The sequence below is a fragment of the Poecilia reticulata genome, linkage group LG17 (assembly GCF_000633615.1).
Source record: "Poecilia reticulata strain Guanapo linkage group LG17, Guppy_female_1.0+MT, whole genome shotgun sequence".
Classification (NCBI taxonomy): domain Eukaryota; kingdom Metazoa; phylum Chordata; class Actinopteri; order Cyprinodontiformes; family Poeciliidae; genus Poecilia; species Poecilia reticulata.
In genome coordinates, this window is record NC_024347.1 from 12,787,750 (window position 1) to 12,806,855 (window position 19,106).

General features: G+C 40.8%; 1 protein-coding gene across 1 annotated transcript in view; it reads left to right on the forward strand.

The window, feature by feature from the left end:
* LOC103479352 (neurocan core protein-like) overlaps positions 1 to 19,106 on the forward strand; it is a 48,683-nt gene that overhangs the window by 18,041 nt on the left and 11,536 nt on the right. Inside the window, exons 3-13 of the mRNA XM_008433722.2 lie at positions 1,501 to 1,704; positions 3,164 to 3,346; positions 3,792 to 3,966; positions 5,789 to 5,916; positions 6,687 to 6,971; positions 7,465 to 7,602; positions 7,720 to 7,812; positions 8,756 to 8,913; positions 8,995 to 9,151; positions 12,446 to 13,585; positions 18,607 to 18,723. Coding sequence (XP_008431944.1) covers positions 1,501 to 1,704; positions 3,164 to 3,346; positions 3,792 to 3,966; positions 5,789 to 5,916; positions 6,687 to 6,971; positions 7,465 to 7,602; positions 7,720 to 7,812; positions 8,756 to 8,913; positions 8,995 to 9,151; positions 12,446 to 13,585; positions 18,607 to 18,723 — 2,778 coding nt within the window. The remainder of the gene's footprint in view (positions 1 to 1,500; positions 1,705 to 3,163; positions 3,347 to 3,791; positions 3,967 to 5,788; positions 5,917 to 6,686; positions 6,972 to 7,464; positions 7,603 to 7,719; positions 7,813 to 8,755; positions 8,914 to 8,994; positions 9,152 to 12,445; positions 13,586 to 18,606; positions 18,724 to 19,106) is intronic.

Consider the following 19,106-nt stretch of genomic DNA (forward strand, 5'->3'; position numbering starts at 1 on the left):
CCAGATTTGATTTTAATCGATTCCTCCCGTCCTCAATTTCTATAACAAAATCGCAGAAAATATTTTCAAAAAGTGCCTTTATTTCAATCATCTGTTCTGCGAGTTGTATCAGGGAGCATTAAGGTCAGGATACAAGAAATTTTAATTGCAAGAATGCAGTCATCGTTACAGCAGAATAAAGACGCAATTTTATAACAATGTCTTAAAATTACAAGAAGTTGTTTTAATGAGAAATAAAGATTCAGATTGATCTGATGTAACCAGCTCAGTCCATGTGGTTCTGACATTTGTCAGTTATCAAGAGGATGTACATTTCCACCTCAACTGAGGTGGAAATGTACATCCTTAATGCTTTTTACCTTAAGCATTAAGGTAAAAAAAAGAGCAAATACTGTATACAAAATGGAAAAAGAGCAACTGATAGAAATACTTTCTATATAAAGAAAAGCAGAAAAGTTAATAGTAGGAGAAAAGTTGTTGGCAACATTAGCTCAGCCAATCTCTCCCTCCAGGAAGCCACCAAACAGAACTCCTGTCCAACTCCAACTATAATAAAGATAAAAAGAGAAAGAAAACAGAAAGTTAAAATAACAAATAATGCCAATTTAATAATTCAGTTCTAATGCGTTCTGGAATCTATTATTGACATTTTAAAAATTTCATAAATCAATTAGAAGGTTTCACAAATGTTTTATTCTGCTGTTAGTACAGAATAATCTAGCTAGGTTTGAAATGTCTAGGTGTTGTTTTAAAAGTACAACACATTAAAAAAGTCTCAAGATAGTGAAAAATTAAGTGTAATCGCCCTTTAGCTATTTTCCGAATTAGATGCTACATTCGGAAGCTAACTTCAGCTTCGACTGGTAGCTTGGGCACAATATAGACAGATCTATATATGTTTATATAGATGTATATCTATATCTAAATATAAAGCATAGATATGTAGATTACACACAGCACAGATAATCATAACACTTAACGTTTACATAGCACCTTTGTAAGCTTGTCCCTGTTAGCTACCTCAGACATATGAGGCGTTATGGTGAATACAAACGATTTATTAACTTACCTTCGAAGTTACTGTGAAGTTTTGACACATCCAGCTTAAATCCTTTGTTGTTGTTGGAGCGTTTCAGGACGTCTGAATAATTATATAAGCATCACTAATAGTCCTGTGGCAACCGAGTTGAGCCATTGTTAACATACTGTTGCCTGTGCACCGGAACCATTCTATGTGGCAAAAAAATGCGGAAGTGCTAAAACGGAAGTCCGTGGCATATACCCCATTGCTTGGCGGTTGGCAAAAAACGTTAGGTCATTGCTAAAAAAAAAAGGGCAGAAAATCAACGTCATCATTCACGACTTCTGCTTCTGTTCACTGATTAGCCGGGTAAAAAATAAAAATAAATAAATGTTACCTTTTACTTCATTTCATTTTTTTTGTTTTTTACACAGATACGCTCCATAAAAGTAATAATTACCTTTTGCTTACTTCTTTAGGTGCAGCCTCTTCCATAGTTAACATGCGTAGGATTACCTATCCTACAGTCCAGCAAATGCTTGCAGGCAAAGCTGTCCTCCCCTGTGTCTTCACCCTCAGGACCAGCTCCTCCCACCGGCCTCCACACCTGCTGTGGACTCACACCAGGCCACCGGCGGGAGGGCATGGCGCTCCACTGGAGCAGACGGTACTTTCAGCTAAAGGTAAAAAATGCTTTCTTTAAAATCGTACATTTTTATTAGTGGCTTATGAGATGTTAATGTCTTAGAGGTAACAGACAACAGTTTTGGTGTAAGATAACGGTGCCTGAAGATAATGGCTCACCAAAGACAGAGTCCAAAACTAGGAGGACATCTGCCTCCTTAAAATAACTATAATTGATAAGACGTCAAAGATTGTTATCCAAGACAATATTTCACCGACCCGCAGTCGTTTGTTGTATCTGTTTATATGAACCTAACAGWACCACACTTCAAAAATCCTCCACGAAATAAACAGTTTTTTTTTTTAAATTTACACCAGATAATGTGCACAGATCAAAGGTTTCAGTCCACCCACTGTTTTCTTTGACACTATCTTTTGGTGTTTTTTGTTGTTTTACAGATTTAAGTCAGTTTCACAGCTTTCGGGAGCTGCACTGGCAGATGTTTTTTTGATGAAAACCTTCTGAATATTCACAAGGGGGAGACTTAGTTTACAGCTTGACAGCTGGGAGCAAATAACATCCAAAGAGATTCAGTTTTACCTTAGGTTTAGATTTTGAGGAAACTGACATTTTAAGAGCTCATCCCAGCAGCTGTCATCRTTCAGTGAGAATCTGCTGAGCAGTTTGGAGACAAACTCAGAAACACATCAAACATATCACCACATAGAAATAGTCAATTCTCTGCTTAATAAAGCAAACTGGGCTCATGGTTTACAAAAAATATTTAACCCCCAATGTCAATGTATTTTATTGTTCTTCTGCAAGACAATTCAAAACAAAGTAGTGCATAATTGTGAATGAAGGTAAAATGATTAATTGTTTTTCTAAAGTTATGTGCGCTCTGATGGACTGGTGACCAGCGATGCAACTCTCAATCAATGACCGCTGGGTTTACGCACAAAAAAAACGGGTGTATTTGTTTTCACTTTAGTTTTAGTCAATGCTTTTTAGAACCTGCATTTTGTGTTTACATGCGCAAAATTCCTCAGTCATATTGTAATGTATTCAGATTAAATAATCCAAATGTATTGTTTTTATTAGTAATATTAGTTGTATTCCATACAGCATTTTTCAAGTGRKCCAAAAAGTTAATTTTGTTCACATCTGAGCAGATCACTTTCGTTTGCTGTGTCTCCCTCATGACTTGTAGCAAACTTTAAACAAGACATAGTAGTTGTAAAGAGAACAATTGATTTGTTTTGGTAGTTAAAAAATAAACAAAATTAAAGCTATGTATCATAATTCTTCCAAGTCATAATTATGCCCTACTTTGTGTTGAAGTAACACATATAATCACATCATTAGAAGTTCATGTCGTATTCATTATTTTTGCAAGACACAGAAGACGATACTCTCATTTTATGTCGCACTCTTTTAAAGTCGTTCTGTTTCTAAACCCTACAGAATCCCAGTAAGCATTTGTAATGAAGAAACCTCTCTGTCTGTGTGCGCCAAAGGTGACGTAGTCAAGGTGAATAAGGCTTTCAGTGGCCGTGTCGCACTGCCAGGATACGCTGCCAATCCGCTGAACGCTACCATGGAGATCTCCAGTCTCCGTACCAACGACTCGGGCAGTTACCACTGTCAGGTTGTGGTGGACGGTGACTATGAGAGGGACGCTGTCCCCCTACTGGTTTCTGGTAAGCGTAGCAGCTGCTCTCTGGGTTTAGGCTCCACAAAGGAAGCTGAGGAGAAATRCGACAGACACGGCAGGCCGCTTTAACCTAATTCATTTATTCTGAATGTGTTAATACAGAGCAGATAATTTTACAGATTTTACATTATTAATGTAAAATACTAAGTGCCTAAGTTAATGTAACTTAGTGCTCTGCGCTGCTTCGATTATATTGTTCTGCTCTTCAATAATGAATGATTTAATTAATGTATTTTTGCAGAATGCACATAATGTTGCGTATTTCCCCCCCCCTCAAATGCAGATTATGTTGGATTGATCTGTTTGCAGTCACACTGATGTGCTCACAGATTMATTCCACGTGTTTATTGATTCAAAACCTGAGCTGGTGAATCTGTCAAACGAGGAGAAGCGAGTCACTTTTACCACCTGTGTCTGTCTCCGTGTGTTAGGAGTGGTGTTTCACTACCAGGCTCCAAACGCTCGCTATGCCCTCTCCTTCGCCGAGGCCCAGCGAGCCTGCCAGGAAAACTCGGCTCGGATGGCGTCGCCGGCCCAGCTGTGGGCGGCATACCGTGACGGCTTGGCCAGCTGTTCGGCTGGATGGTTGGCTGATCAGACTGTCCGGTGAGGACACGACCGCCGCCCGATAGCCACACTCTAGTCGTAATGCYTGTTGAATAATAAACAAATGATTRCTTTTATTACTGATGCATCTGTTAATTAAATAGATGATTATTTTCGGGTGTTACAGCCGCGGCTGAAAATGAAATTAAAGCCAAATATTGTAATTAAGGGAGATTTTGAGAGACTGGGTTGACAATGCAATTAATATGCATGCAAATCAGAAAGCTAATGTTACCTACACGTTTTGCTGTCCTCCCCCTGAATATGTGCTAAACCAGTACTGAATCAATAATTACTCTTGGCTCTCGGTCGTTTTAGTCCGTTGCAAATTTTTCATCCCAATTTCATAGCCACGTGTTGCTGTTTTTTTTTTTTTACCCTAAGTGGTTTCCATCTCCAGCTCTCGAGGGCTTGAATCTGGYGTGTTTTAGATGAGTTACTGCTGCAACTCAGCTGATTTCAGGCAGCTAAATTACCTCTTCAGCATGTCAACATGCTCTAGAGAGGCCTGGTGAACGTGCCAGTCCAGGTGCGTTGTAGAAGGGGAACAGGGAAAATGTTATTTTTTTTAATATATGCACAGATATCTTAATCAGTTTGTCTCAAAATAAAACACCAGAAACAAACTCTTTATACAATTTTAGATTATTTTTTCATGTTGAACAACAATCTAAGCATGCAATGTTTTTATGGAAATAAACAAATTATATATTTTTTGTAGAGAAAGTGAATCCTTTAAATGACTAGAACCGTTTTTAGTCTCCAAATGAAGCAAAAATTATGTTGTTAATATGTATTTGTTACCTGGTTTGATGATGCAGTGCTAGAGTATAAAGCTTACAGTTTCACATAATTCAGTGCACCACTACATTTTTGAATAAATGCTACTTTTCTGCTTCTCTAAGCAGCAAAGTAGCATTTAACCTAATTCAATAAAATTAGACAATAAATGGGCAAKAAAATTTAGAAACTAAACACCTTAAATGTTCTTTGCTCTGACTACAAAATCAGATATTGTACAGCGGAGTTGAAATGCTGTGACTTCAGCTGGAAAATCTAATTTATTTGTGATTGTGGAAGTTATTTAGAGGTGATAACTCTGGTGGAAAACTTTTAATGAGCAAGCCAGTGGATATTTTCTCACTTTGCTCCTGATTGGTACGAAACCTTTTCCTTTGCAGCGCAGCTATCTTGTCTCTAAATGCGGCTTGCGAGGCTCCTGCTTTTCACCACAGCGTGATAGCTAGTCAGTTTGTTTTTCACCGTGTAAAAGCCTGGAAATGTGGCACGAGAAAGTGTGAAAAGTGTGAATCAGGAGGAATCTCAGTCTCAGTGTGAGCAACCAGCATTCCCTGCTTAAAACAGGCTTATTTGTTAATCTGGTTTGCAGATTTTATTTCACGTTTATTAGAACCAGATCAGCTGTTTCCCATATTCCTTAAAATAGCCTCTACTTCTCTCTTATTCCTTTATGCAACGTCTTTATTTCTCTCCTCCGGTTCGATTATTTCTCTGACTCTGTTTTGACCCTCCATCTACATCGCTGTCATGTAATCATTAGCCATTTCTTCACTCGTAATCATTCCAGAATACAAACAAATCCTGTGCCCTTTAAATGTGAATACAGATAAGAAATTATTAACTGACATTTAAAAATCGCAATTTGAAAAAGCAAAAAAAAACAAAACCTTTAGCATGTAGGCTGAGAAAACCTGTGTGCAGTAAAATGTTCATGAGTCATTTAAGCTGTTATTTTCCTATTATTAGCRCTAAATAACAAGGTTAACACCCATTCATGACTCCTACATGTTCATGTCCACAGATATTCGGTCCAGCTGCCTGAGCTGGGTTGCTATGGACACAAGGAGTACTCTGCCGGAGTGAGGAATTATGGGAAGAGAGACCCGAAAGAGATATTTGATGTGTACTGTTTTGCAGAAGAACTCGATGGTACAAACACACACACACACACACACACACACACGCACGCACGCACGCACACACACACACGAAACACATCAAAACCTGTCACAGCCTGGCTTTTATACGGTTGCTTGCATCACATTCTGTTGCAACATCAGAGCGCCACAGTGGGGATAAAGTGTTTTATGAAATCTTTCTTTTTCTTTTCACCTTCACTAAATTCAGGAAAAGACATTAATAAGCTTGTTTTTGGTTTTCTTTTGGGTAAAGAGTTATTTCCACCAGTGTCAGAGATCTGCTTTGTTGTGAAAAGTCAATTGGAAGACAGGAAGCATCAGTCCAAAGCATAAGTTAGTTGTAAAAAAAACAACAACTTGATGTTAAGGCTTTTAATGTCAGACTTCAAACAAATCTTCGCTTTTGATTTGACAAAGCTTACATCAACTTTGGACAGTTWWAAAAAAATTTAGATATCACACAGTAAGCCAAAMACTGAACTAWTCTGCTCCTCCTTTGACTACACCCCACATGAGCCTGCAGGACCTGGCCTGGAGGCAAAACTAGAGGTGTGTTTTAATTTATGATAGTCACGACTCAGGTTTTCTGTTTTTACAGTAGAGAAAAGCTTAAAATTTCTCCGTTTATAGTCAAACAATAAATTCATCAATGTTGTCACGCCCCGATCAGGTTCTCGGCTTCAAAACAGCCTCGAATGTTAATCGTTAAATGTTTGGAACTAAGTTGCATTAAAGTACAATTTTATTKATTTATTAATGTCATATTTCTGTCTCCACCAGGCGAAGTCTTTCACACCTCGGTTCCAGGCCGGCTCTCGTTGTCCTCAGCCTCAGACCGCTGCGTGTCCCTCGGGGGCCAGCTGGCCACCGTGGGGCAGCTTCACCTGGCGTGGCGGGCCGGTCTGGACAGCTGCGCCCCGGGCTGGCTTTCTGACGGCAGCGTCCGCTACCCCGTCGCCTGGCCCCGCCCAGAATGCGGYGGGAGTCAGCCGGGAGTCCACACCGTCACGCCCAACGCCACTGATGACAACACCACTGCGCTATACGACGCCTACTGCTACAGAGGTACTGTTTCATTATGTAAAAGAATATGCTGGGTTGGTTAACGGCAGCTGTTATGACAATGTATAGTGAGGAGAACCAACATTTATGTTTGAATATGGATATTTGCTGAAAATATGGCTTCCTATCAACTTTGCATAAAATGTCGACAGAAAGGAGTGTTTGGTTTGAAAGGACCATATCACTTCTAACTGAAGCCTCGTCTGCTATTAGCGCAATAAAAACGACAATAAAAGTAATTGCTGATCTTCGTAACTACGGCAACACTCATCTCTGATCCTCACTTTGTGCATCCAAGAAACCACTGGATTGACAGTCACTACGGGAGAAAGAGACAGAGGACAGGAAATTTTAAATGCCAAGATGTCGAGACGATCTGCCTTGAATTATGCTGCCTTTTTTTTATTAAATTTTTTTTAGCTAAATCCAAACACACTGAGCTTTTAGGTATTTAGAGGCTGGATGTAAGGAAACGGCTCTTTAACTTCTTTCCCAGGTAAAGTGAAGGATACAGGCTCCGTCTCTGAGATTTACACCTCCCTGTGGAAGCCCTGGAGCTATCTCACAGGTGATGCTGACTCTGCAGAGACTGAAAGCTCCAACGTGACGACACAGCAAACCGCCACGCTCACAGGTTTTGCATCCATTTACAACCTGGGTCTYGAATCAGCCAATTACTTAGCTTGTCAGACACAGCAGAAACAAACTACAAAGTGCTAGTGAGTGATGATTTAATTTTGCTTTCATATAGATTCCTCTGAAAGCAGCAGCCCAGTTGGAATGGTTGTGTCCAACTGGACAGGACTGGTTGACATCGAAGAAGAGGAATCCAATAACAGAACCTGTAAGTTTGAGGACTTGTACTCAAACCTCAGCAGATGCAACATTTGATTTGTTTAACAGTTCTTGCATCCAATTCAAAAACTGAAACTCATTTTTCAGATTTGGTACAGTGTGATGTTTTCCAATCATATATTTCCGATTAATATAGCTTACAGCTAGCCTGATTTTACCCAATCTTTAACATTTTGCTGTGACATATGCAATGCACCAGCTTGATCTTGAAGGAAGCTACGCTACGAAGCTTACCATAGCGTAGCTAACCTACTGAAGGATTTAGTGATCCTTCAGTAGGATCACTAAATCCTTGCCTACAATAAAATGTCTTAAAGTTTCATCTGTGTTTTTTTTGTTAGCTGCCATCTATAATCATCAGTGTTAATAGAAATAAAATCATTCCAGTGATTTTATTGGAATGATTTTGTAATAAATAATTGAAATAACTGCACAACTCAGATTAAGTACTTTGTGAGCAGAGTTACTGGTAAATTAACTTTTCAATGATATTTTGGACTTATTAAATGTCTTTCATCTCTCTTATTTAAATAGTGGAGACACTACATAGTTGAGGTGACATTTTAGAAATGTCACCTCTTCTAAACGGATCCAATTCATATCCAGCAAGAATATAATTATATCAGTCTAATACCGTATAAATATCATGTAAACAGATTCAGATATACCTTCAGTTTGATCCTAGTTATAAATCAAAGCGGTTAAAATCATTTTATAAGTTAGTTGGAGAAAAGGCCAGCTGATTGCATCGAGTCTTTGACTTTCAACAATCTCTAATCCTGAGCAAGCATGTGGCGACAGTAGGAGGAAATGGAGAGGATGCCTTCTGCTATGGCTTTCTCACTTTAAAATAAATACTTTAAATACTGTGGAGGTGTGAATTTTTAACATTGAAACCAGGTGTGAGTAACTACATGTGTGATTATTCGTAGCTTTGGATCCCTGGTCTTCTGAGTCCTCAGAGCCGTTCGTGACCCTTCAGCTGACCCCGGGACAGAGCTCCTTTGACTGGGGGGAGCTGCCGGAGCCCGGGCCCGATTCTGGGGAGTTTCTGCAGCCGCCTCCTCACCCAACACCCACAGAGAAAAAAGTCTGTTTCATTTCTAATTATTTTTCGAACATCTGTAAAAGTTTCAACACATAACTCACCACAGTTTGTTTACTTCTTCAGGCAATCACAAAAATTGTGAAGTCAATTTGGAAACCTTGGAACTATTTGATGGGAACAGATGACGAGGAAGGAACCAAAGYCCCAAGAGGACATGATGAAGAGATTACAACGAAACAGACACACGACCAGCAGAAGGATCCCAGCCCGGTTTCTCCTGGTAAATACAATTGTCACACTTTTAAAACAACAAGCTGATTGGAGCCTGTTCAGACACACACACACCAGTGTGGTTGTCTGCACATTTTAATCAGCTCACGTTTTTCCAAATACACACCAGGACCGCCTGAAAACCTGTAAGTGGACTCTGCTGTGTAAAGGATGTACGGGTTTAGTTTTCGCAGGACCACAGCAGGCTGATCTCATTTCCTAAACTGGGCCCCCCCTCATGCCCTCTTTCCAACATCGTTCTGCTTGTAATCTAAAAATGGATCTAATTTTAAAAGATATTTTAGTCCTCGTATGCACCTGGAGGTGGAGAAGCAGAGGAGGTTAAAGAAGGAGCTAGAAGTCAGCAGAGGAGGGTTTTTTTTCTGGTCTAAGCACATTTCCCCACTGATGCAAAAACATTTAAAAATAAAAAGTTGTGTGATTGTTCCAAACGTTGTAATATTTAGATTTAATTCATGCAGCTTATCTGTAACATTTTTACTTGGGGATCTCTACCTGACTCTTCATAACATCCCTGTGGAGAGGGACTAGAACATGAGAGGAGAAACTGTGTTCCTCTTCTCTTTTTTAAACAAGCTAATGTGTTTTTTGTTTTTTTTTCTAATCATAGTCCTTCAGATCCACTACTCTGCACGTCTTGGATGTTTCTCTGCTTCACAAGACTTGATGGGGTCATTAAAAGGCTTCCTCTGAACTTTACAACATGCTGAGAGWGTAATTTGTCCAATTAAACCGCGCGTGTTAAAGTGAGGGAACATCTAAAACATGCAGGGCAGGTGGCCCCAAGCACCAAGATTAGGAAATGACTCTCTGAGTTCAGGTATAAGTTGGTAGAAGAGGATTTTAACAGATTACTCTGRCACACRAATGATACATTGTCTTGTGGAAAGATTTATGTTCCTTTAGCTTCACATTTCTTCATTACAACCACTAACTTCAAAATCAGGTTATTGTTTTTTTTTTTTTTATATATATCTGTGATAGAATGTGGGCAATATTCAGTTGCATTGTTTTTATTCAAAGGATCATTCCATAATCTTTGATTAAGATAGATCTTCATTTTTTAAAAAAAATTTTTTTTGCAATTTGACATTAAAAGGTTGATGCTGAAAAAAAATCCCAGTTATGTACATAAACTGTGAATTAACTTTCCAGAGTTAATGGAAATGAATGAATGAATTAACCATTTGATAAAATCCTTATCGGATGAAGACAGCCATAACTTTCAATCTCCAACTCTTTTCAGAGTTTATGCTTGTTTATGTGTTCTTACTTAATTATTAATTATACTCGTGTATAATATCTTTTAAAATTAATAGTTTAGAGACAAAGACCTTCACATCTGGAGACATGTCCTGAGGTGTGGTGAAGCTAAAGTAGAACCATTTGACCATCACTATATCTGGAGGAAAAAACACCACCCCAATTTCGAAATATGTTGTGGGACTTCATTACTGCTGCAGGAGGAACTGGTCCACTTCATAAAATAGATGGCATCAGGAGGAGGAAAGGCCATTACGCAGAAATATTAAAGCAAAATCTAAAGGAAGTTAAACCTTGGACACAGATTGGTCTCCCAAATGGACAATAACCCGAAGCATAAAGCTGAGCAATAGCAAAGTGGCTTATTGTCGACAAAGTTGATGCTTTAGTGCGATCATCACACCGCTCTGATCTTAATTATATGGTGAATGTAGATCTGAAAAGAGTGAGGCGATTTCATAACTTGTGGAAGAAAACCTAAGAGGTTTGACCCGTGTCATCCAGTTTAAAGCCAGTGTTACAAAATGCTGAGGAAATGTATGTAAACTTCTGATTCATATGTCATTGATAGACATATTTGACATATTCTTTCTCTCAGTATTGTGGCATTTTGCAAATAGAAACAATTTTGTAGTTTATTGACCTAAAACGAAAAGTTTAGTCTGATTTAAGTTAACTTCAGTGTGGGGAAAACACGTGTCTTTTTATTTGGTGTATGTAAACTCCTGGTTTCAATTGTATTTTCTGATTTCAAAAAGATAATTTACTCTTCAGAGAAACGAACAAATATACTTTTGATCGACTTGAGACTTATAAATATAAAAAAGAGACTGATATGATTTTTAATAGATGCTGATGGTGCACAATCTTAGCTTTGAGAGATTTATTCACCTTCTCTTCCACATCACCACAGTTTTACTTCCCTACTTTATTAAATAGTGTAGTTGCAGCTTAGAGTCCAACACTACACAATCGTGTTTCTCAACATGCCTCAAAGAAACGGCCGCCTCTCCAACCTCAGAGCCTGCAGGTAGATACCGTGGAGCTGAAGAGGTTTCCAGCTGAAATAAGTCTGAAATATCCAAAGGATATGTTTTAGATGTTACATGCAGTATGTGCCAGATAAGGTGTGAAGCCAGCTAAAATGCTTGCAGGCATCACCGCAGTAAATAAAGGAGCAGAGGATTTCAGTGCGGACAGCGGAGGAGGTACATGTGTAAGAAAAGCGCAAACTGCTGTAGGATTGAAGAGTGCCGATGAACTGAAGTCACACTGACCTTTCTGCGCGGCTCAGTCTGCCTCTTCTGTAGGAATCTTAACGAGCTGTGATTGACGGCAGGCCTAACAGCTACCGTCAACATTAGACACAATCGCAAGTTTAAACAGTACATAGTTGTCCTTTTGACACTCATGAATATGACTTACTTTGACAAATTCAAGTTTCCTTCACACTTGATTCCAGAGTCATTTCTGGAGATGCAGTGAAATACAGCCTTTTACAGATATTCAAACATTTTTCAGGAGTTCAACAGAGGTGTATGCTGTATGTTGGCACCGGGTGGAGAAAGTTTATAATCTGCTCTTTGGAACCTTAAACAATATTTTTGGTGTGTTTGATGTGTCCTTAAAAGTCAGAATTTCCAAGTTCAAAGTTGGAAATATCAATTCTGAAGTTAGAATTTCCTCTTGGACATTGAAGATCAATAAGGAGACCTGATTTAAAATTGATTATGGCTAGGTGAAGCACCCATAAAGCATGCCTGCCCTTTTTTGGGTTTATGTCTCAATTAACCAGTGCTGCCACRTGTCCCTTTAGTGTCTAATTACATACAATGTTTTGTAATTGACATACTATTTTCCTCCCAATTATTAATATTTCACTGCTTCATGTCGCATAAAATGCCAATACACAAAGTTTGTGGTTGTAGATYGACGAAATCTGGAAGCATTCAAGTGATGTGAATATTTTCACAAAGTCTTATTTTTGTCYTTTGCCTCTTTATTTTCTTATTTTGCACAGGTCTATTTTCCTGGGGGAGCTCATGGTTCAGCAGCCCCCCTGCAGCGTCTGCACCATCCAGAGAAGATTCTCCCACACACCCAGCATCCACTCTGACTTCCTCCGGTGACTCTCTGACAACAGAGACGTTCACAAGCTCGGAGACCCACACCCTCATTCCCTCCAGCTCTTCTTCACCTGAAGTCTCCAGCAAGGAAACCTGGATYACTGTCCAAATGGAGACCACGACCAAGCTGGCAGACAAGAGAGCGGAGACCGTGACCTCCAGGGCCAGCGGCAGGGGGGGAAGAGGGAGGGGGAAGAAACACCGAGGGGAGGATAGGAGCAGAGGAGAAGACAGAAGGAGAGGAGAGGAGAGAGGGAAAGCAGAGGAGGAGGGGAGTGGCGAAATCACCGGCGCAGAGGCAAAAGGGGAGATTCAAGTCTCGCGGCGACCGGCTGACGGTAAACCAAGAGAGAGATCCAGAGAAAGATCCAGAGAGAGGGGTCACAGAAAAGGACAGTCCACCACAACCACCACGACCACAGCCACCAGTCCACTGGTAAGCACAGAGGCAACTGGGACTGAGGACGACTCCTTTACAGCCGGAGACCAGACCACACTGTCGGCGACCGAAAACTCCTCTCTGTCTACCCCACAGGAGACAATTCAAACTCTGTCATCTTCTCCATCTCCAACTTCATCACYGTCACCACCCATATCCTCCTCTCCATCACCAGAGTCCCTGTTAGAGTCTCAACCTTCCCACCCATCCCCATCCCAYGCCTCTACCTCCTCCTTCTCACCTCCAAGCAGTTCCTCCTCCCCATCCTATTCCCAGATCCCAACGATGACTCCATCACCACCACCAACTTCTTCCCACTCCACTACTGAGACTCAAACCACGGGATTGGCTCCCTCACTTCAGGCAAATGTCAAGKWCAACTCCAACGACTCCCTAGCATCCCTTCCCTTTGWCCTAGAGGAGAAGGCGAATGGCTCTCTGGAGTATCCTCTGTCTCTGTTGGGGCCCCAGGATGACGAGGAGTCCGCTTGGTCTCACGCTGTGGGATCAGGAACCATCTTACCTGGTGTTTTGGATGAAGACAGCGTCCGGGGAGAAGAAGGCAACATCAGCGCCACAACTGTCAGTCCAACAGGTAAGCACGAGCCTGATTGTAGATGTTATGCTTGGCTGCAATATATGCTAGTCAAAGAAAGTCTTGTTTCAGTGATGATGTGGTGGACCTCGCCTCATGCAGCGAATGTGTCCGATGCATCCCCAAAACAAAGGTTCACAGTCAGAGATGCTGTAGTTTCATAACTTACGATGTGCGATTTAAGATCAAACCACAAACAACTAATCCAAAGTTGGGCAACTTGGTTAATTCGTGTCCCTATTGGATAATGTAGGGTTTCTTTTTTTTTACTTTATTTAAAGTAGTTTAAACATCAACAAATCAACATAAAGAAACAAAAACTTTGCTTTCCGAACAAACATACCAGACTCTGAAAACTTGTTTGTGAAATCTAGATCATGGGAAGTTTATTTTCTGACACATTGAGGGAGTCTTTTGTCTGCTAGCTCTGTTTTTGGTCCTCAAAAACTGCTGGAGGAAACATCTGCCCTTTGACCTCTTGAGTCATCCACTCTGTTCTCCCTTCAGGTTGTGGTCTGTTTACCTTTTACCATTKTTTTTTCTTCCTTTGCAAATTTCCAACCCAAGTTTTYGAGGTATAAAAATGATTTACAAATAAAGTATCGCAACATGAGTGTGCACTAAAAGCATAGTTTGGAAGCAAATTCACACTTTGCACTTAAATTCTGCTGTTTTTGACAAAGTTTACATTCATACTGAAATTATTCCTGGCAGATTTAGGTTTAAATTTTAAACCTAAAATTTATCAGTTTGTTTCTGATGACAAAAAGTGATTTCTATTAAACTAAGTTATTGAAAATCATTTATACCCCTCTTAATGACAGGGCCATTTTTGTTGTTGCAGCTAAATAAAGCCATCTTAATTGCTGATCATCACTTTGAATATGAATCTCTATCAGATTTAAGTTAGGACTCTGGYGAGGCCAATTAAAACCTCGATATTACTGCCAGTCAGAAGAAACATGTTGATCTTTCTTTTTTTTTTTTTAATGACCTAAAAATCTAGAAACAAATCTCTCAGAGGTATCAATTAGAGATGTGCCGATCAGGTTTTTTTCTGCCGATACCGATCACCCATAAGGGCCGATCACCAATACCAATCACATAATTATTATTTTTTTTTAATCATAAACACTACCGGATACATTATGTGGAAAAAGGAACCATGAATTCACCTTAATTTAGACAAAAACTTGTTTTTAATAACTTTTTCCAAGAAGAAAACTAAACAAAACGGGCATTGTGCAAATTGTACTGCTATCAGTAATACTATCTTTAACAGACTGATAACATATGAAGGCTCTGAAGAGGCTAAATAATGCAAAGAGCCAAAATAAAACCTCTCAACATTGCCAAAAAAATTCAAGTAWWAAACTTAACATTCAAAGGCAAATACAGGATCCATTACAATAAACAATCCTGAGTTACTGAATGAAAACTTCCTGACAGCATGGCGGCTAGCTGATTACTGCTAGTTCTGAGTGGCTGTTTCTGACAGAGCGGAATAATTATGCAGAACAGGGAGGAGATCTATTATTTTTTTAGAGATTACCTGTCTCATGTTGGGACAGCGAAAGTTTTAATACGTATGTAAAATGTATTTTTTAAGGTTAGATGCTGCAGCTTTAAACAGAGGTTTGGTGTGAGAGTCACTACCAGGTGGAGCAGAAGCGGCGCTCCGTCTGTAAAATATTACTACCTGTAGCGCGTAGCAGCGGTTCAACAGCGAGAGCAGAACCAGCATCTTACATCGCAGCTCGAAGACTTAAATAATTTTGCGGGTTATTTGTTTAGCTTTCTGACCGTCATGCTAATCCGGGTGAGTGTTTGTAGCTGTGCACTGCTTTACCTGCTATCTGATCACTCCATATGTCTTTTTTCTGCAGTGAGCCTCGATGTAGCCAAACTCCGTCAAGTATGGCATTGTTTTTATGTTGTATTAGCTTCGTTGTGTTGATGCATTTTGACGTGCTTCACCCCACGTGCTTCAATTTTCCCAGTCACTCAGTGCGTTATAGTTACACATCGCTTAGGATTTGTTGCTGCGCGTTTGCGCAGAGTGAAGGAAAGAGGAGACCAGCTGCACAGGCTGGCTGCGAAATGAGATGCAGGTGATCGGTATCGGCAACAAGAGCCAATGATTGCCGATCACCGATCATGCACTTTTTCACGAAAATCGATCGATCGACACACCTCTAGTATCAATGAATTCTAGCTTATCAGGATCTAATATAGTCTAATGTTTTGGACGCCGCTGGCAACATGCTAACATGCTATCACATTTCTTAGATATATTTTTAGATTACATTTGGCTTTATTATTTAGTTTTCACTTAATAAGCTTAATTAATGTGTAGGAATGTCCTCAGCAGGATTGTACAAAACATGCCTGCAAAAAGTCAAGTGTGTTTAATGTATAAAAACAGATGACGTGTCAGTGAATTATTTTAACCACTACCTGAATTAAATGGGTAGGAGGAAGGATGTCAGGAAAAATGGGAATTCAGATGGGAAAAATAAAAATTTCTCTTCACCGTCTGATCATAATCTCTGTTTTTTAGCTTACTGTGATGATGCCAGCGAGACGGACAACGCATGTCCCAGCGAGACACGTTGTTTTTGAAGTTGCTTTGTGTGAAAACGATCCTCCATTACAGCATGTCCGTCTGCATAAATAAAAAAGATATTCATCTTTGTCCCAGTCATTAAAAGAAAGCAGAATCTTTCTTCAAGTCTGTGTTTTTCATTTTCTCTGACCTTGCCATTGGCTGATTTATTCAGCATACTCCTTGCTCCGCCGYCCCACCTCTTCGGCACAAGCCTTTTATTTCCACTACAAGTCGACRCCACCAAACAAAAAAGCCCCCACGATTAAGTCTGCTTGCACGACGACGATTCAGCCAAGCGCCGAACCGGCCACCTGGTTTACTACATATTACTTACTTGATAATGAGAGCAGATCCACAAAACATCCCATCTCTGGGTCTTTTAAAGAACCCCCCCACATCCCCCATGGGCATGATGCCATCGCACATTTTCGCACTGATGTATTTTCGTTGCCTCTGAAAGCGGCTCATGTCTGCAGCAGGCGTTTTGAAATCCTTGCTCGAGGGAGAGAGAGGACTCTGCAGATGGAGAACAGCTGTAAACTGTATCGACAAAGGAGCCGAGGGCAACCATCTGGGCTGCTGGGGCTCAGTATGAGGGCTGATTGATTGACTGAGAGACCCTGCAGCCATAGAGTGCTATAAACACGCACACACACGCACACACACACACACACACACACACACACACACACTGATGTCTTTGCCACACCAGCAGCAGAAGTGAAAGGATGCAGGAGATTGGACTTGAATAATGACCCCCAGCTTCTGCTTCTATTTCGTGAACTTCAGCGCTCGTTGTTCAGGCCCTTCTGAGTGGAGAGTTTGGACGCTGGTGACGGTCAGCGTGGACGACGGAGCACTTCCTCAGTTGGTTCAATCACAGAGAGGGATCTGAAAGTAGAGACCTCAGGTTGGATTGCAGGACATTTGGCAGCTCGTCGACTCTCACATTACATTTCACTGACCTGAGCTTCTTTCCGTAACTTTATATTCCATCGAAGGTTTTTTTTATGTTTTGCTGTCACGCTTTTTTATCTGTTGTCCTGCTAAAAAAAAAACTAGCTCACACTTTCATCACTCTCCAAATGCAGATCATATGTTGACTTATTATCAGGACGGYGCCGCTTTTAGCTTGTTGTTGATGTCGTTTGGGCTGCTGCTGGCGCGCAGGCCGCTCTGTCAGCTCCTCCCAGAGAATATTGATTTTTCTGCACCACTCGCTTTAGTGAACGGCCAAATCCTGCAAGGTTTACCCAGCGCTCACACAAGTTCTTTCATAAATCTACTTCCGCCATAACAGCTGATGTGTCTGTCAGGATGGGCGACGACCTTGACTGATGTGCTGGCCGGGGCTGACGTACAGAAAATGAAATGCGCAGATGTTTTTCGGCTCCTGACTTCAGCGGAGAGGAGTAGTAGGATGTATTAATTATGCAGCAGTGATGTAGTTTGATACAGTGCCCGTGAGAAGTTTAGATACTTTCATCATGTCGTGAATATTTTATGAATTATTTCATGTTCGTTGATTTTTTTTCTTTCTTTTTTTTTTTTTTTTTTAGCCAACCTCAGGTCAGTTTTGAAAACAAAAATTAGATTTTTCTTCATCTATTAAAACAATTACATAATTTCTGTACCATGCATAAAATTGGGTTTAGTTTCAGGGCAAACCGTAGCCAAAGTAATGATGTTTTTATTTTTATTTTGAACCCCACACCAAACCCAAACAGGCAAGCCTGCTCCCCTCCCCTAACCCCCACCTCTCCTCCGGAAAGCAGCCTTCAGTGTTGGAGACGGAGCTGGAGGAACAAAGACTCCCACAACTGAGCCTTTTTTYTATGCCCAGCCTGAACGAGCCACAGCTTTCCAAAGACCTTAAGTTGCAATAATGAGCGGATCAGGAGGGAAACACGTGGTGACTGGCCCATTGATATGGAAATTTGTGTTTGTAGAAGGGGGTGAGGGGTGGGGGGGCGACCACACACACGCAGACATTTAGGGGATGAATGAAGCACTCAGCGGGAGGTCTGCTCATTTCTGTTGAGGATGGCTAATGTCTGAAGTTCTCACGCTGCCCACTACGCCTGGCGGAGCTAGCCGAGGCTCGCTTTCCATGCAGTAACCATGACAACGGTGGCTGTGAGCGGACGGCGGGGTTGATGCGCTCCGGATCCGTTTGAACAGACGTAAGGGAGGAATATGTGTTTTTGGGTGAACGGCACCGATGATAAATTATTTGGGGTGTCTTTTTTTTTGTTGTTGTTTTTTGGATGGCTTCATAAACTGATCTCACATCAAAATCCTCCTAATCATCCAGGATTAACTGGGAAATAATGACCGGCTTGGATCTATTTGACCATGCGTTCACAGAATCACTAATTAAACTCCGTCTCTCGTGCTCTTCTGTCTCGTTTAGCTGAGGTGGAGCCCTGCGTGACTAACCCGTGTCTGCACGGAGGAAAGTGCCTTTCACAGGGGACGGGCTACAGCTGCTACTGCCCTCAAGGATACGCTGGAGAGAACTGTGAGATCGGTGGGTGAGCCGCACACGCACACACTCCAAGCGAACACGCAGTTTGACACGATTTCAGTGCGTCAGCCCTTACATAATGAAACGAGGCTCTCCAACAGATGATTGGCAGGTCAAAGGCCACGCTGCTCCTCCCTAGAATGGAGGAGAGGCTTCAAGGTTATGAGGCTGTCAGAGTAGGACGATCATTTGGATTCCTCAAACTTAAACTTCAGAGTTTACATAAAGGTTTCTGTTTTTTCTTTTTCTGCTTCTTGATGCCTGCCCTAGTTTGGCTCAAATGTCTGCTTGCTCTGAATCGTTTCCATAACTTACCATTCCACTCAAAAAAATTCGACAGAGTTTCTTAAATATTTAAGGTTGAATTGATTTCTTGCCCCTTGAGA